At 39.1% G+C, this 27,067-nt stretch overlaps 1 protein-coding gene across 1 annotated transcript in view; it reads left to right on the forward strand.

Moving 5' to 3' along the window:
• Positions 1-27,067, forward strand: part of LOC101860812 (dynein heavy chain domain-containing protein 1) — a 115,475-nt gene that overhangs the window by 85,108 nt on the left and 3,300 nt on the right. The window contains exons 78-98 of the mRNA XM_035969741.1: positions 1,292-1,562; positions 2,335-2,457; positions 2,867-3,280; positions 6,178-6,420; positions 7,308-7,470; positions 8,638-8,797; positions 9,169-9,356; positions 10,677-10,862; positions 11,711-11,895; positions 12,596-12,908; positions 13,574-13,761; positions 14,857-15,123; positions 15,642-15,740; positions 17,043-17,208; positions 19,478-19,692; positions 20,674-20,851; positions 23,212-23,336; positions 23,723-24,013; positions 24,512-24,681; positions 25,355-25,589; positions 26,644-26,964. Coding sequence (XP_035825634.1) covers positions 1,292-1,562; positions 2,335-2,457; positions 2,867-3,280; positions 6,178-6,420; positions 7,308-7,470; positions 8,638-8,797; positions 9,169-9,356; positions 10,677-10,862; positions 11,711-11,895; positions 12,596-12,908; positions 13,574-13,761; positions 14,857-15,123; positions 15,642-15,740; positions 17,043-17,208; positions 19,478-19,692; positions 20,674-20,851; positions 23,212-23,336; positions 23,723-24,013; positions 24,512-24,681; positions 25,355-25,589; positions 26,644-26,964 — 4,501 coding nt within the window. The remainder of the gene's footprint in view (positions 1-1,291; positions 1,563-2,334; positions 2,458-2,866; positions 3,281-6,177; positions 6,421-7,307; positions 7,471-8,637; positions 8,798-9,168; positions 9,357-10,676; positions 10,863-11,710; positions 11,896-12,595; positions 12,909-13,573; positions 13,762-14,856; positions 15,124-15,641; positions 15,741-17,042; positions 17,209-19,477; positions 19,693-20,673; positions 20,852-23,211; positions 23,337-23,722; positions 24,014-24,511; positions 24,682-25,354; positions 25,590-26,643; positions 26,965-27,067) is intronic.

Below are 27,067 nucleotides of genomic sequence, written 5' to 3' on the forward strand. Positions count from 1 at the left end.
ATTTAACAGTTATAAATCAGGTCGAACAACTTGTAAGGCAACTTTTTCATCACACGAAAACTAATTAGAGGAAATTTGGAGGTGAATCAGCTTCGTCCCCACCATCAACAAGAATTTAACTAAGAACAAAGAGATGGAAAACAAAGGCAACTCTTCTCTTTTGAATGGTTCTCAAACTGACATGGCTCATCGTGGGTATAGAAAAATCATCACTGTTTAATTTTTATTGCTTGCTATTTGGTGGTAGAGACCTGGAAGCAACCTAAGCCCCACCCAAGTTTTGGTCCTCCCACCGCCACTGCTAACAAGCCCACTACAAGTACAAATTATTTTCTAACTACCTGCCAAATTTCAGGGGAAAAAAATTTGGAGAAAAAATTGAATTCTGTTAATGTTACTCGCTCAGCGACGAGTATCAATAAAATCTAGACTGAATTAGGGATCGGAAAATTCCAAAAGTAAAAAGTGCTTAGAGTGAGTGAAAATCAGTCTCTGAGGCCCTAGACCCTTCCGGCGAGCCCCCCTAAGCAGAGTCTTAACCTTATTGTCTTGAAAGTGATGTCAAATCCTTAACTAGCCAATCTTAAATTATACTTTCAGTTCCAATATTCATTTCACTCGTTTATATTTTCTTTTTCGAATAGGTTTGTTATGTTTTGGTTGGTGTTGTGGTGTTTTTTTTAAGGCCTTTGCTTTTATGTTTTTGTTGTTTTTCTTTTTTTTTTTTTATGGGGGGGTGCTGTTGAAGAGGAATGTTGAAAAAAAAGGTAAACATTTATCTGTCAAACTATTATTTATAGAGCTTGGTCAAAACACCCTTTTTTTATGGATTTCTGTATTACGAAGTCAGGAGAAGAAATGATCAAATGAATTCATGTTGAGTTCATTTGAACATGTATTCTCTGTTTACCTCCTGTTATCTGCCTTTGTGCCCCATTAGTTGCTTTCTTTTACATGGGTTACTTATTGTTGGAGGATGCCTTCTTCTTTTCTTATATTATTTTTTTCTGCTTGTCTGTTTTACTTTTTGCCATACCTAAATGATCATTATTGTGTAAAACTCAAACTTAGACATGAAAGTTGCTTGCTTACCTCGGAAACTAAATTTAAATGTAAGGTTTGAGATTGCCATATCAAAGCAGGTGGCTGGAAGGAGGTCCTACTTCTGTTGTCTCTAACTGTGTGTCTTGCTTTTTACCTCCTCTAAATGATCGTTATTGTACCAATATGCCTTTCTTTATGCGCACGCTTAGTACTGGAACTTTTTTTAAAATGTGTTATTGTTCCTCAGCTGGGATAGTGCCAAGTCTTTGATGGCTGACAAGAGCTTCTTTCAAGAACTCATCTTCTACAACAAGGACGACATCCCAGAGGACATCTTCAATGCTTTGAAAAGGTTTATGGTCAACCCGTTGTTTGATCCACACGTGGTCCGTTTTGCCAGTAGTGCCGCTAGCTCCATGTGCTGCTGGGTGAGGGCTGTCTACATGTACAGTAGCATTCACCGCAAGATGCAGCCACACCTCAAGAACTTGTTGGATGCGGAGAACAAGTTTACCAAGGTATTTCTGGCTTATGAAAGAAAGAGAGGCATCTTATGTAGTGCTGTTGCAGAAATATTTTCGTTGGTAATTTAATTTCTATGGCCCCCATTGACACACTCTAGATCGTTAGGGAAGCAGGCTACTTCAACCCTCATTACCTGCCAAAGCCAGCCCAACCTGAGTGGGATCCAACATCCCAGCTAACAGATGGACATATTCAAAGAATTTTTTTTTAATTCCTCACTCAGGCATGGAACTTGTTTCCTCTGCATGTGTTGGTAGATCCCACTACAATTAATTAGTCTCCTTGGGCAGTCTGTCATGTCTCATTATGTGTCCAAATTATGCCAGTCTATGCTTTTTGGACTGAACAGCAGTTGTAGTTGTAAATGCATTATGCCTCCATGATACTTTTTAGATCATTGAGGAGGCAGGCTGCTTCAGCTCAGGGTGTGCCAGGGCTTTGTGAGGTACAATTTGACAGAAAGATGGAAGTATAAGAGTAAGAATATCAAAGGTCATATCACATATTCACTTTCTAATATTTGGTGAGATTTTGCACTGCTCTAGAGACATTTTTTAGGCATCTTAAGTTCATTTTTCCAGTTCTAAAAGCCCTGAATTCCAGTTCTGAGAACAGAAGTAGTACAAAATGTAAATAAAATTCTGTGGAGCACAGGACAAAACACTCAGGTCATGACAGTATTTTTCTGTTACAATAAATACTGAGTTACTCTGTTGTTACACAATTGTAAGAGAGCTCTCACTGGTGTTGGTAACTTTCCTCCAGGCCCAAGCCCAACTAGGTCAGCTGAGAGTGGAGGCTCACCGCATCAAAAACAGCTTGGAGCAGCACATCAACCATCACAAGGAGGCAGTTAAAGTGGCCAAGGCCATTGAGAAACAGATACAGGTTGGGAAAAATGTGTTCATGTGTTCATGTGCTCAGGTGATGGGTGGAACATCTTTGTGAATATGTGAGGCTGTGACTATGGGGTATGCCTGTGTTGTATGGGGGGATACTTGCGTGAGTGTATGTGAGGATTTTACAGCTGTAGATGAATTTTTTGATCTTGTGTGAGTGTTTGCTCTCAGATCCTTGACATACATCTATATTCCTTGAATATCTATCTGTGACGGTTACATGTTATAATTATATACGTAATACACTGTTGAACACTATCATACACACCTTTTTCTACTAATCAGATGGCATCATTGTCATAGAAATGGGCAAGGGACCGAAACAAAATGATCTTGTGTGTGTGTCTACATTTTTCTACAATGTACAGGAGTAAATGGTCACCTATGTATCTCTCTAGGCTGTGGAGAGGCGTATTGCCCGAGCCAACAACTTGATGGAGAACATGTCCATGCAACATTTCCTGTGGAGATCAGAGCTGAAGAAGACCCGCAAGCAAATCGCATCAGCTCCCGGTGATGCCATCATCACAGCCGCTTGTGTCGTGTATCACGGGCCACTGGATGACAAGTCCAGGCTGGATCTGATCCACGAATGGCTGGACCGGATCAAACATAGCACTCTGGATGCTCAGACCTACATGGATCGGGAGCCTTATTCCGTCACTGCGCGGCTGGAACTCCTCATGGAGGGTGGGGGGTCACAGGTTCAAGGACGGAGGAACAGCGGAGATGTGAGTGAGGCAGCTTCTGGCTCTCATGCCACAGAGACGTACAGGAGTGAGGTCAGCTCTAACCTTCCATCCCACCCTCAGGTATGGTTTTAACTCTTTTTGGGCTACAATCTATCACCATAAAGGCTTATGGGATAAAGAAAGGAGTTATTCAATGATTGCTACCAAAAAAGTTAAAAGGCTTTTATTTGTAGTCAAGTGTCTGTTCCTGTAGAGTGCTTTAGTATACCTTCCAACAGGAGACATGTGAGCATCATGCTGAATTCAGGTGCTTGTCAAAATAATGAAATCAAACAAGACTACATTTTCTATCATTTTTTTTGTGTGGGAGAGTGGGGGGATGGACTCAACAACTTTTATGTCCTTTTAGAAACACTTGTCTGTGGTTTTTTACTGAAAAACATTGATCAAAGGCTCAGAAAATGTAAATTTGCCATTTCCAAAACACTCAAGCTTTGAACGTCACTAAACTTCAGGGACCTTTTCTTGTTAATTTTACCTATTACGCTGTGCTACTCCCACCTCTTTCAATAGCAAATGTCTTGACTTCTATACAAAATAAAGGAGTTTTTTTTTAGTTTAGTTTTAGTAGAGGTTTTACGGCGCTCGCTACTGCATAAGGTCATATGAGCACCAAGGGGTGGATGTCAAGAGAGAAGTCCTTACAGGGAATCAGACTTACTCTGCTCACCTCTCTAGCTTCAACAGCACAAAGTCTGCTTCGACTATCAAGGCACCCCGGAAATAGCGGGTCACAAGAGTGTGACAAACATACAAAATAAGTAGAGGAAAATGACAATAGTAAGGATTTGGAAAGAAAAAGCAGCAGTTCCCTGTTGTAGTTCAAGCACAGTTATGAGCATGACATTGTTGGGTCAGCCCATTTACAATTCTACTGTGCATTAGAACGAGAAATGTCTCCCCTTGGGGAGTGGCCTAAAGACACTTCAGTCAGTGGCACGACCCTGGGTTTTTGTTTTTGTTTTGTTTTTTTTTAATCAAAAGAAAGGCAAACAAACAGACCCTAAGGTTATACCGGCATCTCTAAATGTCTAAAAATTGACGAGGGTCTGATTCCACCATGGTTTGACACGTGTGTGAAGTCATCGTGAAATCAGGTGCTTATCAAATTAATGAAATCAAAGAAACCAATTTTTTTTTCCTGTAATGTTGGGCAATTTTTATCTAATTTATTTTGTTGGGGTACACTCCTTATATGTCAACTTAAAAACATATTTCTGAGTGAACTTTACTGAATGATGTTGATACATGGCACTGGAAATGTAAATTTATTGTAGCTCTTTGGATGCATGCCACTGCTATTAATTTGTTAAGTGCATTTATTTCTTATACCAGATATTAAAAATGCCTATTTAAATGAACATCTTTCCACATCCCTCAACTTGTATCCAAACCATACTTATGTGTGTCCCGTCGCGGTGGAATCAGGCGCTTGTCAATTTTTGGGCATGTGGAGATATTGGTATCATCTTAAAGTTTATTCATTTGTCTTGCTCTCGATGAAAAAAGTAGGCCTACCCAACAATCAATATTAGAAGTCGAGATATATTGAAGGAGGTTGAGTCGCCTGATTTCAGTGGTAAAAATAGGGAGAAAATGGCCGCCAGAGTTTAGTAACTTAAATAGGTTAAAAGTACTTAAAAACACAAAAATTACATGTGTTGTTAATTAAATCAACTTTTTTTCTGTAAGATTGACGTGGAAATGTTTATATACAGTATTCTCCGCCTAAACGCACGGTGCTCGGGAGGGCTCCTTAGTGTGTGTTTATACGGAGCGTGCGTTTACATGAACCTTTGCAAAGGGAGGAAGGGACGCAGTCATCTCGTTGCCTTGATATTCTAGTGACCTCCCTTTGGGACGGGGTCACTTTGAGGTGATAATGTGACGGTTTTGTGAAGGATTCCCCGCTTGCGGTTAAGAATACAAAAAGGCGTTGAATGGGTGTGTGTGTGGGGGGGGGGGGGGAGAATTACAGATTCAATGTATTGATATGTACCATAAAATGTTGGGAACAGAGAGCGTAAGAGAAACTGTTGGTGATTGTCACAGAGTCGACGGCCCAGCCACGTGACTTTCCTAGCGACCACCCCCGACCGTAAATTCATGGGCGAGCTTTCACGCGTGTTTCGCATCATAGGCCTAGGTCTAACTAAACATTACATGCACTCACCCAAACACCTGTCAGAAACCCAGTGACCAATCAGATAACATTTCAGTCACCCTCTCCAACATTCCACCGACCAGTCCTAGACCTATTTACTGTCTTTGGAAAGTTGGGTTTGAAAACGCTGTCAATCACTCTCTTTGTTCGGTGTGAGGGGCAGTCTCACCAAATATCATGCTGTCTAGGCTTGTCCTATGCAAGCTGTGCAGATTTCCCTTTGTTTAGCTTTATCTGTCGGTGTGTTTCGTGGATCGTAGCGTGCGTTTAGAGGGAGTGACCGTGTGTTTGTACGTCTAAATTATGTAGTAAGAAACCCATCAAATGACGAAAGCGTGCGTTTGAGCGGAGCGTGCTTTTGTATGGCGTGCGTTTAGGCGGAGACTACTGTAAAATGTTTAAACAAAAACCTCAAAATTCCATAAAAATTGCATAACTCGTAGAAAAATGCCTGTTTCTTCGATTTCATTATTTTGACGAGTACCTGATTTCGCCACAGTGCGTCACATATACTCTTTGAGTTCCTGTATCTCTTAGTTAGTATTCTTTTTCTTCGGGTTCCCCAAGTATTCATACACTAGCACCCCATTTTACTTGATGTATTGAAAACATTTACGAGCTTTACTTCAGTTCCTATCAGAATACATAATCTTTGCTTCATGTCCCGCTGAAAAACTTTCAATACCTTTATGCCATGTGCTATTATGAAACCTTTCCTTTTGTTCTGATGCTGCAGTGAATGACCTGTGTATCATGTCCCTTGTAATACGTTTCACGTGTACTGACACGACAGGTGAAGACATTCAAGTACATGTCAGCAGTGTATGACAGCAGCAAGTACTACAAGAACGAGCTGAAGAAACAGGACACCATGGAGAGTGTCATCCTGGAGGAAGATGTCATGGATGACTCGGACGACGAGGATGACCATGGTCCACTTCCGACCCGCCCCAATCTTACGCTGCAGGACATTCTCTCTGACTTTGATGAGCTCAGTGACTGGAGGATGCAGAACCTGCCTACAGACCTGCACTCGGTCAGTGATGTGGGAGAGAAATGTTGTGTGAGATAAAGGGGGAACGGGTGGGGGGGGAAAGGGGAGGGGGGTATTTAGCAGTGGTCTCAAGTTTAGAGTTATGATTCTTGCTTTTTGCATAAGTTGTAATTGCAAATTTGATATAAAAGAATTGCAGAACTTTTGTATTTATAATATGTTACTTTGTCACAGAAATGTCCTTCTCTGTCGTCTTCCTTAAATTTTCTTTGATTTTCCTTTTCAACACTTTTAAAATAGGTCAATTTCATTTAATTTGTACTGTAACTTTTTGGGATTTTTTTGGTGCTGTTTTGGCAATTGGAAAGTGGAGATGAAAACAGATGGCAAAACGTGATTAGTTGGCAGAGAAAGAGGTGGAAGGAGTAAGTTTTATGGAAGAAAATTTTCCCTCACTGTCAGGTTTCAAACTCTGGACCTGTTGAATGAGAGGTGTACACTGTACCTCTAGACCACAAGAGCCCACAAACTTGGTTTACATTGGCATAACATATATTATGCATACATAAATACATAGAAACATACATACTTAGAAACATAGATACTAAAAACGTACGATTGCTAGTCACCATAGTGCAGCCCCCTGATTTTTTAGGTAGGATTATTGTGTGTGGCTCGAGGACACACCCCAGTGACTACAAATTTAAACACCATGTCACCAATTCTTGACATTTATTGTGAGTCTAGTCTGCGCTCACTAACCATATGGCCACTGGAGACCCCTCTTCAATTCTGTCCAAATATAACTGTTGAGAACATCCCCCTGATTTGAATGTAGTCAGTGCTTGTTGTTTCCGGCCGCATTATACTCAGACCTTGTCCATACTGTTTTCTCTTTCCTCTTACTCTGGCACTGTTGCCGTGTTCAGGTCCAGAATGCGCTGATGATGCGTGTATGCTGTCACAACCGCAAACACTGCTGGCCGCTGCTCATCGACCCAGACAACCAGGCAGAGATGTGGGTCAAAGCCTTGCAGAACAGCCAGAATGTCTTCACTGAACGTGATGTGGCAGACTTTGCTGTGGAAGACGGTGGGTAGTCTGTTCTCATCTTCCTTTTACCAATGTAGATGGGCTGGTTGGCACTTACGTGGGATCTGTTCCTGTTGCCTTGTGGCAGATTGTTACCCTAGAATTACAAATTTTATCTATTCACCTGAGAACGAGGAAGAAGAATCTGTTCAGTGCATAGTTTTGAGAAATTTGATGTAAAAAATGTTGTGTTACACGACATGTCAAGTTTTTTCAAATGTAATTCTTTGAATATTTTAATAGCGACTCCGAATAATCATATGATTTTGAAAGAGCAAATACAACATTTGGTTTCTGACCTCATGGTCTTAGTAACTCAAAATAGGAAAAAAAATATCAGATAAAACTCTGTAATTCTAAGGTAGCAATGTGTTACTTTATTTGTCTGTAGATTTTCCAAGTGATGTGTTAGAAGTGAAGGAGGGAATGAGTTTCGTCTTGCTTTGCAGAGTAAGTAAAAGACATCGGCGTTACTAATTTTTTAATGACATGGATACTTGTTGTGGAAAAATCGAAGATGAAAAGAAATTTAACCTTGATGGAAGCTTCTACGCTAACTGTGTACTGCTGTGAATGACTTGGGTTCACTGTGACATACTCAGCCCTACCAAAAATAATCATGATATTAATACTGACCACTATCCTGATTTTACCTCTTTACTATATCTCTTTTGTCTCTGTCTATATCTTACTTTTTTTCACCAATAAGGGATGTTTATTGTATCAATACATACTTCTCTTTAGCGGAAAAGAAATGTTGTTAACAAATAAAAATCCTAACCTGAATCATTACAACAAAGCCATGTTCTTGACTCTTTATCTCTGGCAAGCCTCTATCAGCGGCTCCAATTAGGAACCACTCTGCCATTGAGCTGCTGGCAGCGGCTTGGGCACATTCATTTAGGATGACATCTACGTTATATTAATTCTTGAAATTGCTAAATACAGGTCTTTTTTACGGGTAGTTCTTTCAATGGATGATGAACTTTATAAATAGGTTCATTTGTTATGATTTAATGACCAATTTAGTGACGTATTCCTCACTTTTAGCTTTCGAATCAAAAAATGACCCTAGCATAATGGGAAAACTTCCTCCAGGGATAAAAAGTTAAGTTAGACACACCGCAACATCTAACAAATTTTCTATGTTCTTCTTCTGCTTTATAGCTATCCCCATTGATGAAAGAAGCTTGCAAAAAAGTAGTGAGCAAGACATCCCTGAGCCCCCACCCAGCAGAGGCACCATCCTGACCTTCTCTGACGTGACAGAGTACACATTCGCTGACAGTCAGTCCCAGTACACTTCCACCTCCAGGGCTATGACAAGGTGAGCAAAGAAGTTCTGCGGACTCTTCCCTGTGCTTTATTTGCTGACTTTGATGCCAAAATAATTTTTTTCTTGCAGGCATGCATTCCTCTGAAGGAAAAATTCAAAATTAAATAAATATTGTAATGTTAACCTCATCATGTTTAAATCTTCCCCCCCTCCCCCCTTTTGCTGTTTGTCTGCTTTTAAGAGTAGGGGTGTGAGAAGTGTCTGTAAATTTATATGTAATTTTTTAATGATGATTTGATAGGGGGAAGTCGATCTCATGGTATTTTTTTTTAAAATCCTGTTTAACGTTCTCATTACATATTATCCTTATTATAATCTTTACTACTGACACATGCTAAATTTTAAGTCTATTTCTTTCCTAGCCATGGCTGGCTGTCAAGGCACACAGGTGACAGTGATGAGCTGCGTCCCGTGACATCAGTGACAAACAGCTGGGACAGCTATAACTTGAATGCTGAGACCGATTTGGATGTCCCGGACTCGAGTCTGTGGGTGTTGGAGGCTGATGACCCAAACATCAACTCCCGGCTCATCAATGCCATTGTGCATGGTGAGAAGACAATTGATTTGTTTTTCATGAACATATGAATGGCTTCGTGGAAAAATGTGTTTATTTCCAAAAAGTAAAGAACACAGTGTGTATTCTTTTAACAGTTTGAAACAGCATATGATCTTTGGCTACAACACTTTTTGTGACAAAATGATTTATAAAAGTAAAGATTAAAAGCCGACTAGGGAGCAGAAGAAAAATAAAATGAAAGATTAACTATATGGGACAACTCATGCATTATTGCTTGTTTTGCTTAGAATACTGACCCCATTGACATGTTAAATAAAGGCAGCTTTTGAATTATCTGAATATCCAAATACTTGGAAGAAAACCATTGCTGGTATCATGTCATTGATGAGCAGAGACCATGGAGGAGACTCCGAAAAATATCCATCCTCCACTGGGTTGGTCAACTTCCCATTTCCTGTCACAGACTCACAGTCTCTGAGTTGGGAATGAAAATGAACATTTGTATTGCATTTTGGTGAAATGAAGTGTTCGTGAAAATACTGATTTCTTCAATTTCAAATCGAGTTACTATTGAAATCAAAGAAATCTATATTCTGCCACCTGTTGGGCAATTTTTACCAAATCTTTATTAGTTGGCTCGGCACTTTTTATGTCCACTTTGAAACACATTTCTGTGTGGATTTTACTGGAAAAAGTTGATGATAGGCACAAGAAAAGCAAATTTGCAGTTTCCATGGACACTCAAGCTTTGGAAGTCACCAAACTTCGACAGCAGTTTTCCTGCTAATTTTACGTCTAACACCATCATCCTTCAGTTGCAAATACCTCCACATTTGTTCAAGACACACAAGTATTTTTTTCTCCAAAAGAAAGACAAATGAACGAATAATTCCATATGCCCCAAAATTGATGACAGCCTGATTTCGATTCGTCATCATGGCACATTTCCTTTAGGTGAACAAATAGATTTTTTACCAGTATTTAAATTGTTTAAAGCAGTTGATGAAAAGTGTTGTTAAATCTATCCGTGTCAAAGAGGTATCTACAGTTGGTGCCCTACCAGTCTGTTGTGTATAGTGATGGGAGAAGTTGGTTGCCAGACTTATATGTTAAAAAATAGGCCTGAGTTTTATTAAATTGAAGAGAAAAGAGATGATATGGGAAAAGATATCATGTACACAGAAGGGGCTTTTTGCAAAAGAGATTTTACTGTATCGATGATTTATAATGGCTCGTCACGGAAAGAGTGTTTTAAACATTTCTCAGGTGTGTTCCCTCCTTCTGGATGTCCATCACATTCAGTGGTTATTGTGAATTTTCATTGTAAAGTTGTGGTTTTTTCTTCCCCAGGTGTGACCGTTCTTGTGACCCATCTAGAGAGGAAACCGCTGGACCCGTTTTTCAGAGGTCTCTTGCTCAAGCAGTTCTACGTGGACAAGGAAGGAAACAAGATCGTCAAGGTCGGAGACATGGCCTTCAACTACCACCCCAACTTCTGCCTGTACCTCAGCACCACTGTCCCGCTGTTTGTGAAAGGTCAAGGACTAGTACAAATATATATGATCCTTTAATCTCTAATGGCTAACACAGCTCTACCTTAGAATGACAAAGTTCTATCCTTTCAGTACCTAGGTTTAAGAAATTTGACATTTAAAAAAAATTTGAGTTACACAACATGTCAAGCTTTTTCAAATACATTTCTTTGAATATCTTCATAACAAATAATCTTACGATTTTGATAGAGCAGATAAAACATTTGGTTTCTGACCCCATGGTCTTAGTAACTCAGAATGGCCAAAATCATCAGATAGAACTTTGTAATTCTAAGGCAGCAATATAACATATCTTTTCTGTGTCGGTGAGCCCAAAATTGTAGATTAGCATTAGTCTTGAACTTGATCCAATTTGACTTAAAATGTCTCTTGATTTCAGTTTGAGGCAGTTAGATCATGAATAGAGTAGATCCAAGGAATGAATCATTAACTTCCAAAACCCCCTAATAATGTATTTGGCCCTCAAAAATATTTCTTTTAACTTTTACATCCCCAGTCATGTATATTTTCCTCCCGAGTCCTTGTCCCCTCAGGCCTAGTCTAGTATATTTCACAGAGCATGACGACTTCAAACTCAGCTGTGTGCTTTTACCATAACCCATTGTATTGATGGGGCCTGAGGAATCAAGGACTGTAGCGCACTTGGGTCAGAGCGAAGTGAGGGCTAACAATATAGCCTAGTGCTGTAAGACTTCATCCTAAAAATAGCCTGGTGCTGTAAGAGTTCATTTTAAAAATGGTTAGAGTTTAAGAAAAAAAAAAGACATAAAACCCTTTTCAGAGAGGGAGACTGATGTGCCTCTACTTATACATGCTTTTTGTTCTGTACAGGTGATGGTCTTTACAGTTTCCCACTGAATCGACTGTGTGTCATCAACATGGCTGTGAGCGATGAGGCCATCATACACAGACTCATGTTTGAAACGATGAAGATTGAGAAGAAAGAGTTTGAGGGACAGAAGAGGTCAAATGAGAATGACATAATCCTGCATCGACAGAGACTTGCTAGAGAACATGTAAGCAGATGATCATTGTTTCGTTGATTTGTCCCTCATGTTCAGTCATCATTGTATGGTACGGCATGAGTTCTTTCAACACTTAAAATTTTTTTCAAGAGGTAGGAATTAAATCTCTATATTCATTGCGACAGAGCCAAGTTAATTGAGAGCCTTGAAAACTTCCCCAAACCATTCAATTTCAAGAATGTAGCATAAGGGGTCATCTACTCTATGCTACAGCTTGAGCTAATGGGCCTATTATTTAGTTCTTATTGTGGACAAGGTTTTTTTAGGGGGAAGTCTTGATATTAACCATGCTCTATATATTATTTCTGCACTCAGCTGCTTCATCTATTAATACTCTGTCAATTTTTTAAAAATCTGTCGAGTGTTAAATTAGACAAAAGATTCACCTTGAGAACTGATGTATTAATTTTCTTGTGACTGGAAAATTACACTGCCATTTCCCATTCACACTTACAATATAATTCCTTCCCCTGTCAACGCCAGAATGACTGATCTGGTCCTTGTTTGCTTCATTGGATATTTTTACATTGTTACATAATAAGAATATGTTATTTGAATGCTAAATATATATGCTAAGTAGAACAGCACATCTGCTGTTCCTACTGACAAACTTTTAAGATATAGATTATGCACTTTTCCCTTTTCAGGACTGTTGTACACATATTAGTCTAGAGTTGTCTCTCATTTCCAGGAAATTATCCGAGAAAAAACTCTCAACCTCAATGGCCCTCTCCTAGAAGACAAGACTATGCTAGACTCACTCATCGTGTGTCAGACCAACGTGGAGAGAAATCGACAGATCCTTGAAGAAACCCGCTACATGGGAGACCACCTGGAGGGGAAATTTGCCCATTACTCCCCCTTCATCAAACACTCGGTGATGCTGTACAACGTACTGCGTAAAATGGCGGTGTTGTACCCCTGCTACTATCTGCCCTTCTACAAGTATGTGGAGATGTTTGCGGCTGTCATTCGGAGCAGGGATCGAGGCAAGGGGAGTCTGGGTAAGACATTTCTCTCAATGTCACATTTAAAAAAAAAATCAAGGCACTATGTCTGAAAGATGTAAACCTATGAATTCAAGCTCTTTTTGTCAGTATAGGCAGCAAAATGGTCCTCAGTGTGTTGTGGTACAAAACTAGCTTCAATGGAGTTCTGGTGCATGGGTCCTGTGGGCTCATGCGACCAGTATCATTAGTAGTTTCTAATTTTTTTTTTTCCCTCTGACTTTTTCCTTGCATGACACGATCATTTTTGCATGGATATAGTTCTCTCTCATCACACTTAAACCCTGTCTTTTTGTTTTTTCATGGCAGCAGATAATCACTTAGCTTTCTCAGATAAAGGGGAAAAATCTCGGAGATCCTGTGTGCAAGTTGCTCAAGTTAAAGATCCCTTGGTGGTCCAAAATCGATAACTGTAGGCTTCAGCTGCTACTCGAGCAAAATTCAAAATTTCCTACCAACTGAAAATGTTTTTTGTGTCCTGCGCGCTCATATGACCTTGTGAGCGCTGTAAAACACCTATCAAGAAAAAAAAAGATCATCACTTATATATGATTGATTTTTTTTTTTATACTGAAAGAAAAAATCCCAAAACTTCCCCCCCCCCCTCCCTCCACCCTCCATCCCACTGAAAAAACCCAACTGATTTGTCTTGTGTGTGTCAGGTGCACCTCAAGTGCGAGCGCAGGAGCTGTCGGACGCAGTGCTCCACACAGTGATCAAGTATGTGAAGCTGATGATGTTTGAGCAGCACTACAACCTGCTGTGTCTCCTGGTCTCCCTGGAGCGCATGATGCGCCAGCGTAAGGCCAGCAACAAGGAGCTCAGCCTCTTTGTCAATGGCTGTCTGTCTGTCTCTCTCTCTCCCTCCCCCCCTCTCTCTCTCTCTCTCTCTTTCTCTCTCTCTCTCTCTCTCTCTCTCTCTCTCTCTCTCTCTCTCTCTCCCTCTCCCTCTCCCTCTCTCTCTCTCTCTCTCTCTCTCTCTCTGATATCGACGCTTTATTCTTAAATCCCTGTAAAATAGTTCTTACCCAAATAGCTTCTTGAGATCCCTTGGTGATCCTAAAATGGATAATAGTAGACTTTGGCCACTACACGGCAAAATTCAAAATTAATTCCTTCTAAATTGAAAGTGCTTAATTTGTCACACACGCTTATATACGACTGTATGCAGTTTCAAGCGCCGAAAAACACTGAAATAAAATGGCTTCCTCCCTGCTATGTAAGATTTTTTAAGCAGTTTGTATTCCAAGTGCATGTAAAGGATCATAGTTGAATGTAAAGAAAACAGAATGCATGGTAATATCCAAAAAAGCAGCAAATCCTAGTTGTAATCTCGTTAACAAAGGTGCAAAGATCAAAGAAGTCCAACAGTTTAAATATCTAAGATATATAATTATAACATCTGATGCCAAATGTTCCACAGAAATAAAAATGGAAAATTACAATGGCTAAGGCTAGTTTCAATAAAATGAGCCCTATCCTGAAAAATAAAAACATCTCAATGACTACCAAAATGAAAGATCTGAAATGCTATGTATGGTCAACCCTTCCTCTATATGGCTGTGAATGCTGGACAATCACTAAAGACAATGTGAAAATAAAATAGAAACCACTGGTTTCTTAGAAGACTGCTTAGAGTATCGTGGCAGGAAAAGAAATCAAATGAGGTAGTGCTCAGGAAAAGACAAATGCACTTTTTGGGACACCTGAATAGACATAATTAGGGTCTTGAACATCTAGCTCTCACTGGCAAAATTGAAGGCAAACGAGGCAGGGGTAGGCCCAGAGCAACCTACTTAGGGAACCTAAACAAATGGGTTACAGGGAAAGATCAGGAAAACCTAGCTTTTTTAAGAGCATCGGAGCAAAGTAATGAATGGAGAACCATGACCGCTGATGTCTATCGTAGTTCTGGCACTGGATGATGATGATTCATTTTACCTAGGCCTGTAAAACAGCTCTGTCTAATAAACATGTATTTTGCTTTATGTATTTCTGTTTATCATACCTGTCATTTCTACCAATAATCTACTTTTTCATAGATTTTGTCCCTACAACACTGCTAAGTGTTTTCTGTATGAAATCATCATTGCTACTTTCCTTCTCTCAGGCCTGGCTTGACTGCAGTATCCTGGAGTCCTTGCATCACCCCTTCCATGGCCTGTGTCATTCACTGGTCAACAACTCACAGCAGTGGGAGGAATACTTCAAGGTAGTCTGAAATTAGCTCTTGTTTTGTTATAAGGTTCGTGCACTTCTTTTATGAAAATCGACTGTATGTTGTATCGTACTATGAATCTGGGGAATGGAAAAACGTGTTTAGAACATTGTACCAAAAATGTGTCTTATAGTTATTGGGTTCTATCTTGCGATTTACTTTTATCTTTTGCAGTTAATCAGTGTTTCTATTATGCTATTCATAATCAAAATGTTTCTGTTTTAATCATGTGTGTCTGTAAAACATACATTTTATCAATAGCAATAACAAAAAATCAAAAACAGAAACAGCATCAGTGTGAGGAGCAATAGGAATTACAGCCACGATGATAATATAAAAAACAACAGCAACTGCTACAGCAGCCCCAGCGACAAAAATGTTAGTGACGTTAGTTACAACTACAGCGATAACATTAGTTACAACAAAAGCAGCAACAAGAGCAAGAACAACAATCACAAAAATAGCAACAGCATCTTCAGCATGGGCTACAACAATAACATGACTGTCCCCAGCATGACGTCAGCCTGGTCAACATGGTGCCAGGTACAACGCTGCAAGAGTTATCTCTCTTCCAGAAGTGTCTGCTGTGGAAAGTCATATGTCCCCACAAGGTATGTTTGCATCAGTGTTATTCTCAACGTTTTACTCCCCAAGGTGCTTTGGCACATGACAGAAGCACATTACAGCAGTAAGTTGACAAAACGCCTTTTTTTGGCACCAAATTTTTTTAAATTTCTAAATTGAAAGCCTGATCAGTACCTACCATACTTGTGTGAAAAAATCAAAGTGAGACTGACTAGTTTTTTAAATAAATTCAAATTTCGGAATAATGCCTTTATTGAATAATTACACTCTCAAAAGGCCTCTTTATCTTGAAACTGCTGTGAATTTTCAAAATAAGCATTGTGTCAGCTTACTGCAGATTACCTCTGGTTTAATTCACTGAGACTGCACGCTATGATTCCTGATTTGTACCCAAGGACATAGTGTGCTGAAATGTTTTTCAAAAACTTTTGTAGAGGTTTTTGAAAAAAGATAGAAGTGAACATGTTCTTTTCTATGAATTCCGTATAATCTATATATAAACACGAGCAAAAAGATATCAGTCTAAGCCCTGCCACTATTATTCTTTTTTTGTATGAACTTCCAAGCGACCTTAAATTGAAAATATTAACTTTTTGTTCTGCATGAACACACAGAATATAATATTTGATTCGTTGACAAGGAAATATTGTTATTGAATGGTAGTCTAAAAGATAATATTTTTTAAAGAAATGGCTGAACGTTGTAGCATAAACTTGCCCCCCCCCCCTACTTAGGTCCTTACTGCTGTCATGACAAAACCATGTAAGCACTGCTGGTCAGATATGTCTGACACTGTGTGAATGCAAGCCATCGTGATGAAATCAGGCGCTTGTTGAAATAATAAAATCAAAGAAAAGACATTTTCTGCCTGTTTGGCAATTTTTAAGGAATTTTTGTTTTTGGGCCCACTCACCTTTTGTGTCCATTATAGAATATCCTAGTGAATTTTACTGAAAACCGTTTACTAAAGGCACAAAATATGTAAAATTTTAGTTTTCAAGGGCTCTCAAGCTATTGAAGTTACCCAAATTTGACGGCCTTTTTCTCCCTAATTTTTCCTCTGAAATCAGGCGACCCCCACCTCCTTCAATCACAAATATCTCGTTTCCTGTTCATGATAAATGGCTATTTTTTAAAATCTAAAGCAAGGCAAATAAGTTAGCTTTTAGATATCAATAACTCTATTCCCAAAAATTGACGAGTGCTTGATTCCACTGGGTCGTGACACAAATGTTTGTGGATTCTGACAGCAATATGAAGCCTATAAAGTCTTAATGAGTTAAAGGTTCTTAAAGAGTAACATGATTTCCTGTCTTTCTCTCTCTCAGATGGCAGAGTTGTCCCAGGCTATCATCCTGTACGAGCTGGGCAGTGCTGTGGACCCCGCAGACAACTACAACATCAGAGAGGTGTTTGCTCGCAATGACCAACACACACCTACCGTGTTTCTGTTACCGACATCGGAGAAAGGACCAGCTTGGGATGGAACTGTTGGTGAGTTACCATTTCCACGTTGGTTCCATAATGTTCCAAATTTACTGCAGTTGATCTTGAAATGTTGATTCAATCATCTGATTTACATAAGCGTGCGACCTACTTTTCGTTTGGATCTCTTTGTCTTGATTTTCACTGACTCTGTAGTTCTTTTCAAGATCCTTCTTTTCTCTTTCAACAGTTTCGTCTATTCAGTAGCCTTTAAAAGAAATTTTGGTTCTGTTATTTTTGCTAAAATTATACTTATTTTTTAGGTCTCTGTAGCCATGAAATACTATGAAATGTTTTTCCCATACCATTTTCTTTGTTGTGCATGTTCATTTTCTATCATCATCAGTTAAAGGGTAATGTTTGTTAAATATTTCAGCTGATGAGGATGAAGAACTCGTTTTGGGAAATGGTAAATTGGCCGAGTGCTTTGTCTGATATTTCTTTCAGTTTTGTCTGCAGTTGTTTGTAACTGAAGAGTTGGAAAGTGTTCCCATAACTCACCACCGTGTCTCTTCTGCACAAACGTGTCCCAACTGATTTTTTGAAATTTGTCTAAAATGTTGAGCTCAGAAATGTGGATGTTTTGAAGGCCTAGCCATGAAGTGACTGACTGTTTGACCTGCACAATTTTTTACCCAGATTTGTCCTCAGGAAATGCTCATGCACGAAGAAAATATGTTACTACGTATGTGTGCTGCAAATACATGTGTGCGTGTCTGTGTGTGTGTGTGTGTGTGTGTGGGTGTGTGTGTGTGTGTGTGTGTGTGTGTGTGTGTGTGTGTGTGTGTTTTGCAGTTTGCTTGCTACTTTATCTCTTTTTTTCAGGTTTTGAAACCTTTACATGTATACCACAAATTATTCTTAATTTTCGTTTTATGAAAAGAAATGTCAACTGAACGAACCCGCAAATTTCCAAAACTATATTTAGCAGATGAACCTGTGTGTTGCAGTTTACAGATTTACTTGATTTGGTTTAAAAATGCAACTAAATGCAGTATAACATGGATAGCTCGAATTTGTCAGGACTAGCCTCTGTTGTTCGAGAGATCCATAGTTCAAGGGATATCTTACAAAGATAAAGAAGACTAGAAAAACGGGACCGCACGCACAGTTCAATGGATGAGTGTTTTCAAGTCTTCTGTGTTCGACCTATCCGTGTTATAATGTATGTCACGAGTTCAAATTTTCCAAGGGTGAATTTTGTGGGTTTTTTCAGTCACTGTCAAGAGTAGTGAGCACAGTGTGTTTCTAATATCTAACACAGTCGGAACTGTCTGAGATGGCCAACCTGTGTCAAGGAGAAAAGTGGCCGCCCTAGACAGTTGGCTGCCTTACACAGTGGCATTATAATGTAATTTAAAAAATGCAAGGGAGGGACATGGGAATTGGTTGCTTTTACCAGGGATTGTCCTATATAGGTGGCTGTTAGAGCAAGTTCCGACTGTATTATGATGATGCTCTTGGTATGGCTTGTTGTTACATAACATGTTCCTATTGATGTTTTTTGTAGTGTGTGATTGTCGGGTTTTTGTCACTGTGTTTAGTTTGTCTGTTGCACACAATCTGTGTTGTTGATTTAAGTGTTTCTTGTCTGCACTTCCTGTCTTTCTTACTATTTGTGCATGAAAATATGAGTAAATTTAAAATGCCACTTTTCTTTCAATGGATTCATCACGATTAAAGATCAATTTCAGTTGACATAGTGCATCTATTTTACGCCGTCTTTTATAAAGATCCAATATGCTTTAAATTCTGTTTATAAGAGGTATGCTACTACAGGTGGTCAAATACAGCTGTAAGCATGCTGATTTTGGTAAAGCCTTTTTCAAACACGATAGACTTAATGCAATTAAATTACCGACAGTCATGTTCAGAATTAAGAAAAGGCATGCAAGAAAAATAGAATATTTGATGCATTGATGACATATTTTTGAGTCGATAAATTTTTTTACCTGGGCTTCTGCAAAAAGATCATATTTGATGTGGGAATGAGCCAAAGTCGGGGAAATTAGATTTATCAATTATAGAGTGTCCTATAGAAAATTGAAACTTTGAAACCATTTACAGCTTTCCTATTTTGTTTCTGAATGCTTTATTTTTTCTTTGCCAATCAACAACAGACAGTGGTGCTGAGAGTGCAAAGTGATATTTCCTGTTTTCACATTTTTTTAAAGCTGAAACCAGTGCTGTTGTGTTTTTTTGCCTGTACATGGAATACACGTGTACATCTGTGACTATATACCATGATATGGATCCTCACCTTCTCTCTTGTCCTCAGGCTATCCATTTATGAGCCCCGCCCATGAAGTGAAGCGACTGGCCCGCGAAGTCGGCATGGAGGGTAAAGTTCGAATCCTCAACTTTGGTGTCCAGTCTCAGTGGTCTGAGGTCCAGCATGCTATAGAGGACTGCCTGCAGACTGGACACTGGCTACTGCTACAGAACTACCACCTAGCAGAGAACCCAGACCCACAGTTCTTCCAGACTCTGAAGGTTACTCACAACTAGTTACTTTTATTGTGCATTTATTCCTTTTATCACTTTAGCCTGTTACTCACAAAATAGTTTTTACTGATAGGAGCTTGATATAAAGATATACTGCGTGCATTTACTTGCACTCAAACTCTGATCTTGCTCAAATAAGGCATGATCACCAAATTTTAGAGGCTGGACACATTAGATGAGGTGAGAAATAAATCATCACCATGAGTCAGTACAGGACTCAGAAAACCAGGTTTAAGAAGCAAGCAGAATGAAACAAAGCGGAATTTGTATGAAGTAAGCGATGTCATTTGGTATGAGATACAAAAAGTGGTCCCATATTATATTTTGGTATGCTTTGAAATCGTGTGATGATCTTATACACTTTTCCTTTGCACCAGAAGATAGTGTTTGTGTATTTTGCACCACATCTTGTGTCTTAAATAATGGTATGCAGTTTGTTTCCTTCACAACAGATGATAGTATTTGTGCAATATCTGTCTGTATTTGTGATGACACTGCATGTGGCCAGTGAGGCCTATATGCAGCAGAAAATGCTAGAATTAATGAATTCTAGAAAATTATTGATGTTCTGCAGTCTGCTGCTTTATCTTGTGTCTCTCTCCGTGTTGCATTTTGTCAGCAAACTGTTCAAATGTACTAAGGTGAGAAAGCATACATTTTCGGAAAAGAAACAATACTGTTTCATTCTTTTGACAATTGTACCTACTTTTTGTATTATTCTTGCATTTTTCGGCATTTAGAATTTTAATTTTGACAAGATATTTCTTGATCACTTACAATCGATACCACAGGTTAAGAAACTGTATTAAAAATTATTTTTGCAATTTTGGACTTAGTACATGTGAACAGCTGGCCAACAATAGCACATTCATATATTGTATGTTTGTGTAAATAAGCTGTTATTATTTACCATTGTATGTGTTTACTGATTGGCCTGAGTTCCATTTTGTGTTTTCTGTTTTAAATCAGGACTTGATCTATGCAAGGTGGACAGAGAAGGAGAATGCTGATCGTGGTGAAGTGAGTGATGAGGGGCGGAGCCTTGTGACCAGGTCTCGGCCCTCCACTCACGTACACTCGAACAAAATACACAAGTTGTTCCGGCTGTGGATCACCACCAGGGCTGATGGAAAGAGAATTATACCAGGTGAGATTTGTTTTTACATCAAAGAAATCTGATTGTCTTTGCTTTGTTGGTTAGCCACACTGTTGGCCTGTCATCTGATAAAATGCTTTTTGCATGCTGTTTTATCTTTTCCCATTTATCTGCTGAAATGCACTGTTTTAATCATGACAGTATTTGATACAACTTTAAAGACTGAAAGGGGCAGGCATGTAGGCACAAAAGAATAGAGAAAGGAAGAAAATGAAGGAATGTGTAATTTCACCTCAAAATGTGATAGGCCCTACTAAGTAAAGTTGTGCCCGTTCGACTTCACTATTCAACATCCATGATAGCTGCGCTTTTCGAGTGGCCTATGATTTATTTTACAGATAATGGATTTTCGTCTCATTTTTCTCAAACAGCAGTAAAATTAGAGCATATTATATATAAAATCATTGAGATAAATACAGCAATACTAATGTACTTGATGGTTATGAGATATAGTGCACAGCGTTACTTTTTGCCCGTTAGAATGGATAATTTCTGTGCCTTAGTTTTTGTTCTAGACAAGTGTTTGTAGAGTACCCAATTTGTCCTATTTTAGTTTCAAATTTATGAATAAAGTATTGTTAATTTAAAAAAGGCACGACAGATCTCTCCAAAATCTGTGTTAAACTGACTGCGAATATCATGTCTTTTACCATGAGAAATCTTAAATCTGCGTGAGTAGTAATAGTCAAGTTATAAGAGAAGAAAGATACACGTCTGCATTTTTTAACTAAAGACGATCAGTGTAAGCTTTTATTTTACTATTAAACAAGAGAAAGTTACTCTGCGTTTGTTCATGAATCATGCTGTGTCTGTGGCAGCCTGCATACAACTAAAAAGATATAATATAAGCGATTAAAAAAGCCAAAAAAAACATGTAAATACATGGGTAGAGATAAACTTCTTGTATGGAATAAAAATAATGACAGCTGAAACATTCATTCTTAGTTTTTGTGTAGGAAATATGCGCGGACACAATTATGAATGTAAAGAAATAAGTCACATTGTCAGTTATTGCAAATGGTCATAGAAACGAAAAATAAAGCTGGAAAAGTCTTTTGCTGATTCAGAGTCCCTGGAAAGCTAGAAATTATTCTTGTAACCCAATTACGAGAAGTCATCCCTATTATTCAGTCAACTTACAAAACCTAGACTAGCTAAGCGTTTTAAGAAAAGCAAGAATTTCTGGAGTGTAACAGATACTGTACTGTTCATGTATTACCTTGAAGATGTATTCTGGCATTAAAATTTGATTTGTACTTTTCATAGAGAAACTTCAGAGTAACTTTTATAAACTTTCGAGAAAATATACGAATATGCACGATTATGTTAGACATATAAAGTTGCATTTGGAGGAATTACTTCATAGCGACTTGTGTGCCCGGTGGATAAAGTTGCAAAATTACAACTTTCTATTATATGCGCAGATACCATCTTTTCTGAGCATCTGCACCAATGCTATGCCGTTCATGTTCCAAAAGTTCGACAGATTTTTTCGAGGCCTTTTTTTTATATTGATTTTTTTCATTCGCGCTAGTCAAAAAAAAATTACAATTTAGCATTGCCGACTCCAGCACGTTTAACGAAATAACCAGACAAGTTACAGTGTCCGTTCTTTTTTTAATCTCAAGAGCAGAAATGCATGCTTTGGGTGCACTAAATGAGAATTACCATAAATACAAGGATACACCTAAAATTGTACGTTGAAAAGTACCAAAAATTTAGTCGGCCCAGACAGAGCGGCGACAGGGAGCTGACCCCCGTGACCCCGACGTGCCACTGCCGGTGCGCCGTGAGTGATAAGAGGAACCAACAAATTATAACACACGCCTCTACAGAGTTTCCATTATTATTCTATACCATGAATAGCTCAGACAAGAGCACTTGTCTCTTGAAGCACAGCAAATGTTTATTCCTTAATATTATAGTTTATTAAAATTATACTTTATGAATGTGGAATTATGGAACTTAGAAATAGACTTTTCATATGTAAGATAAAAACATTCGATGGTAGTAATCAAATAGCATGAATACTAATCGCACGCTTCGAAGTGTCGATGAAGTTTTATTTCCTCAGAATCGTACAGCATAAATACAAAGTCTATACAACTTTTTAGAAAGAAAAGCAACTCCATAGGTTTTTTTATGTGCCAGTGGTTGTCTTGGTTGTGTCCCCTGTGTTTTCAGAAGCACTCTGTATGCCTTGAATATTTTGATATATGTTAATTAATGGTATTGTCTCCCCCCCCCCGACCCTACCTCTCTCTCTCTCTCTCTCTCTCTCTCTCTCTCTCTCTCTGCCCCGGCCAATGCCTCCGCTACCTCCCATCCCCTCCCCTTGCCCTCACCCTCAGGGTTGCTGATTCAACATGGTTTGCGGGTCACCTGCGAGGCAACGGCCAACTTCCGGAGCCTACTAGGCAAGGCATACAAGTCTACAGGTTTCCTTATGAGTGCCAAAGCAGCTACTGAATCAGAGGTATAAGTTGAATGGAATTAATTTTCTCTCTCTCTCTCTCTCTCTCTCTCTCTCTCTCTCTCTCTCTCTCTCTCTCTCTCTCTCACTTTCTCTCTTTTTTTATATCTCTTTTCCTTTCTCTTCAAGCCTCTTTCATCTTCATGTACTGAGACAAAATGGAAAAAACATTCTTATTTACAAACGTCAGTGGTTTGGGGCGGGGGGGGGTTGAAGGGGGTCAATGCATACTAAGGCCTATTTCTTTTCTTTCCCACTATTTTTCCTATCCGTTTTACGCTTTCCCTGCACTGTATGACCACTCATCAGGCTTCTCTTTACTCAAAACCAAAGACACAAACTCAAAAAAAGCTTAAAAGTGGTTAAGATCATAACTTTTTGTTGGCCAGATGGTCCAGCGGTTCCACAGAGTGATGCCCCTTGCCCTGCTCCACGCCCTGGTCCTCCAGCAGTCCTACTACGGCCGCCATGCCTTTGTCAACCACCAGTTCTGGACGCTGGCTGACCTCGCTAATGCTGTGGACGTCTTCCAAAATCTCACTGCCTGGACCACAGACCTGGAGTCAACCACAGACCTTGTGGCCCAGGTTTACTCTGGCCATTGTCGCGATCTGTCTGATGCCCGGTCTGTGCAGGCCGTGGTGAAAGATTTAGCCAGATACAGCGTACATGTTGGAGAGGTAAGAACTTCTAGGTATAAGAGCCTGTCTGGAAATATTGTAAGAGTACATTGCTGTTCTGCGCTGTTAGCTTTTATGCAAGAGCCAAAGCCTCAGACTATTTTCAGCTAGGTATCACGGCAGAAAGTTTAGCTTAAGAGCTTTTCAAGTTTATTGGAGTAAAGTTTACTTTTAAATAAAACATGTCACACTGGGCAAGGATGACAAAAGCACATGATCTTAAATCAATTAAAAATCATGATTTCTACCCTGGATATGCTCCAGAATCACACATCCCATCCCCCCACCACCACCACCACCACACACACACGCACACCAAATTTTTTAGATATTCAGAGTTTCTGACTTTCCGATTTGGCATACTTTGCAGAAATCATAAGAAAATTACTTTTGTGATCTTTGATATACTCTGTCTTACGACATAGAGGAAAATATACGTAGTGTTGATGCTGTTGTTATAAGCAAGGCCATTTCGTAAAACATATATTGTTTTTTCAGATCTCTGGCAAAGAAGTGAAGGGAGTTGGGCGGCTTTTGCAGCGGTTGATTGAAGGCATCAAGGAGACAGGTGACCTGCAGCGGGCACTGGACTCGATCGAGGACATCTCGGCCCGGACATTCTCCCTGCCTGATGAAGCTCAGGCACACCTCATGACCTCCAAGAGCAAGTACGTCTGCTCTTGGTTGTAGATAATTGCGCAGGGTTTACAAAGTGTATATCACCTAGTAACACTGTTAGTGAGCTAATTTGCTTATTTTTCCAAACTTTTTGCTTCTAGTTCCAGTGCTTTTCATTTTGATCTCAAGTTGCTATTTTGCTAATCTATTGCTGCAAAATGTTAACGTTATCATTGCCTGTAATTATTGTTAACTACAATGCAAAAACAAGATGTTGTTTATGGGAGTTCATATCATGTACTATTTAATGAACAATATCTCATGTCTTGGTATTTTAAGAATTTTTTATTACAAAGTTTTTCAAATCTGACGAGTTACCTAGATCTGAGTGAGATGGATGAGAAATTACCAAAAGAGACGTGCTCTCTTTGCCTTTGTATTTTAATATTGTTTGGGATGGGTTGTTTGTTTTTTAAACAGGTCAAATCAAAGTACAACTAAATGTTTGGTACCTTTATTCTGTTCTAGAATCTTAGTCAGTGTCTTTGTAAATTGTATATATATGCCATTTTAAGACTAATTTCCTTAAAGAGCAAACAAACTTACCTTTTTTTCTCTTTGTTTCTGTTCTAGAACCATGTTCAACGTTTTTATGCCACTTAAAGATTAATTTTCTCAAAGTGCAAATAAACTTACTTTTCTGGGAATGTGATTCTCTTCTAGGATCTTGATCAAAGAGCTGACGCAGGCTACAGGGGCCCCTGAACTGTTACTGTCCTCTCAGCTCCGCGGTGGTGCCCCATCCTCTGCTCTAGCAGGACACATCTTGCCGGCACTGCTTGACCAACTAACCGCTTGTCCGGTCCTTCCCGACACCTCCTCTGCCCAGATCATGCCTCTGGATGTTTTCTTCAGCCAGGAAGTGGCTGGTTTCAAGCAGTTGTTTCTGATAGTGCAGGTAGGCATGTGGTGGGAACAGTAAGAGCATGAATGATCAAACAGGGGTGAGCAATCTGTATAGATTTGAAATATATTTTCCTGGTTTAACATTTAAAACTGCTTTTCTGAGCCTATCAGACCCATGCATCAGGGCTTCTTTGTGCTAACTGCAAGATATATATGTGCCCAGGCATACTTGATGCACAGAAGGGAAAAGAGAAAAAAGCAGTCACTGCCAAGCCTGTGCTTATCATGTTTAAACTGGGGATAGAACTGAAGCTCGTACATAAGCTTTGCAGCAGAGCTCCTCTCCTAGTACAATTATATTTATTTTGGAAACAATCTTCTTGTCATCTTCTTCTTTCTCTCTGGCATTCTTGCTCAATGCTCTAGTTTTGGTGTAGCTGTTTATTGTTTTACTTTCTGTTCTGTTTTATATTTTTTCAAATCTTGTCGCTATTTCTATAAGAATGATCATGACTGATCGTTGAAACATTAAAATTTATTCAATGAAAGGTGTGGTCAATGAAACATGATGTCTTTAATTGGTTATTTGCCTCTGATTTATCTCTGCCCTAATTCCTGATGCTAGGCCTATATATAGGCATGTCTTCACCATGAAATCCATTTATGCCTTAACTGTACTGTTGCAAATAGATTTCACTGAATAATTGTGAGCATCATGCTGAAATCATGCACTCGCCAAAATAATAAAATCAAAAGAACTATACTTTTCTAGTACATTGGTTATTTTTTATCGAATTTTTTTGGGGGGCTCAACACCTTTTGTATTCATTTTAAAAAGTCATGTCTGTATGGATTTTACCAAAAAATATTGATAAAAGGCACAGAAATGTAAATTTGCAGTTTCCAAAGATGAGTATTAAAAAAAATAAAATAAAAAAAGACGAATGTACAACCTTTAAGATGATACTAAAAATTTCATATGCCCCAAAATTGACAGCGTCTCATTCCACTGCTTGGTGACATAGTTTAAGTTACCTTGCGAAATAATTTGTTGGTTTGTGGTTTTATAGTGTTTGTAATGGATGTGGCATGGTCTGTTTTTCCAGAACGACCTCAAGACGTTGTCCAAGGCCGCCCAGGGGGAGATCTCACTGACCTCTCACATGTCCTCCATCTTTAACGATGTCTGTAATGACGAAGTCCCGACAGCCTGGCTCGGGGATGCGTTTGCCACGAGTCCCAGCCTTCGGGTGTGGCTGTCGGAGATGGCCATCAGGATGACATATATCAAAGACTGCTTACTGGAGTGCCCGGCAGTGCTTCACCTCAGCATGTTTCTGCGGCCCGACAGGTTGTTCCGTGTGGTCATGCAGACATACGCCAGGAAAAATTTCAAGGATATAGCTGATGTGAAACTTGATTTCCAGGTAATGCAAAATGTGTTGATGATTACTTAGTGTTGATTTCCATAGTTTGAGGGAAATTTTTTTTTTTTTTTAATTATAACTCAACATGACTACTTTCGCAGAA

This window comes from Aplysia californica, unplaced genomic scaffold, assembly GCF_000002075.1.
Source record: "Aplysia californica isolate F4 #8 unplaced genomic scaffold, AplCal3.0 scaffold00177, whole genome shotgun sequence".
NCBI classification, from domain to species: domain Eukaryota; kingdom Metazoa; phylum Mollusca; class Gastropoda; order Aplysiida; family Aplysiidae; genus Aplysia; species Aplysia californica.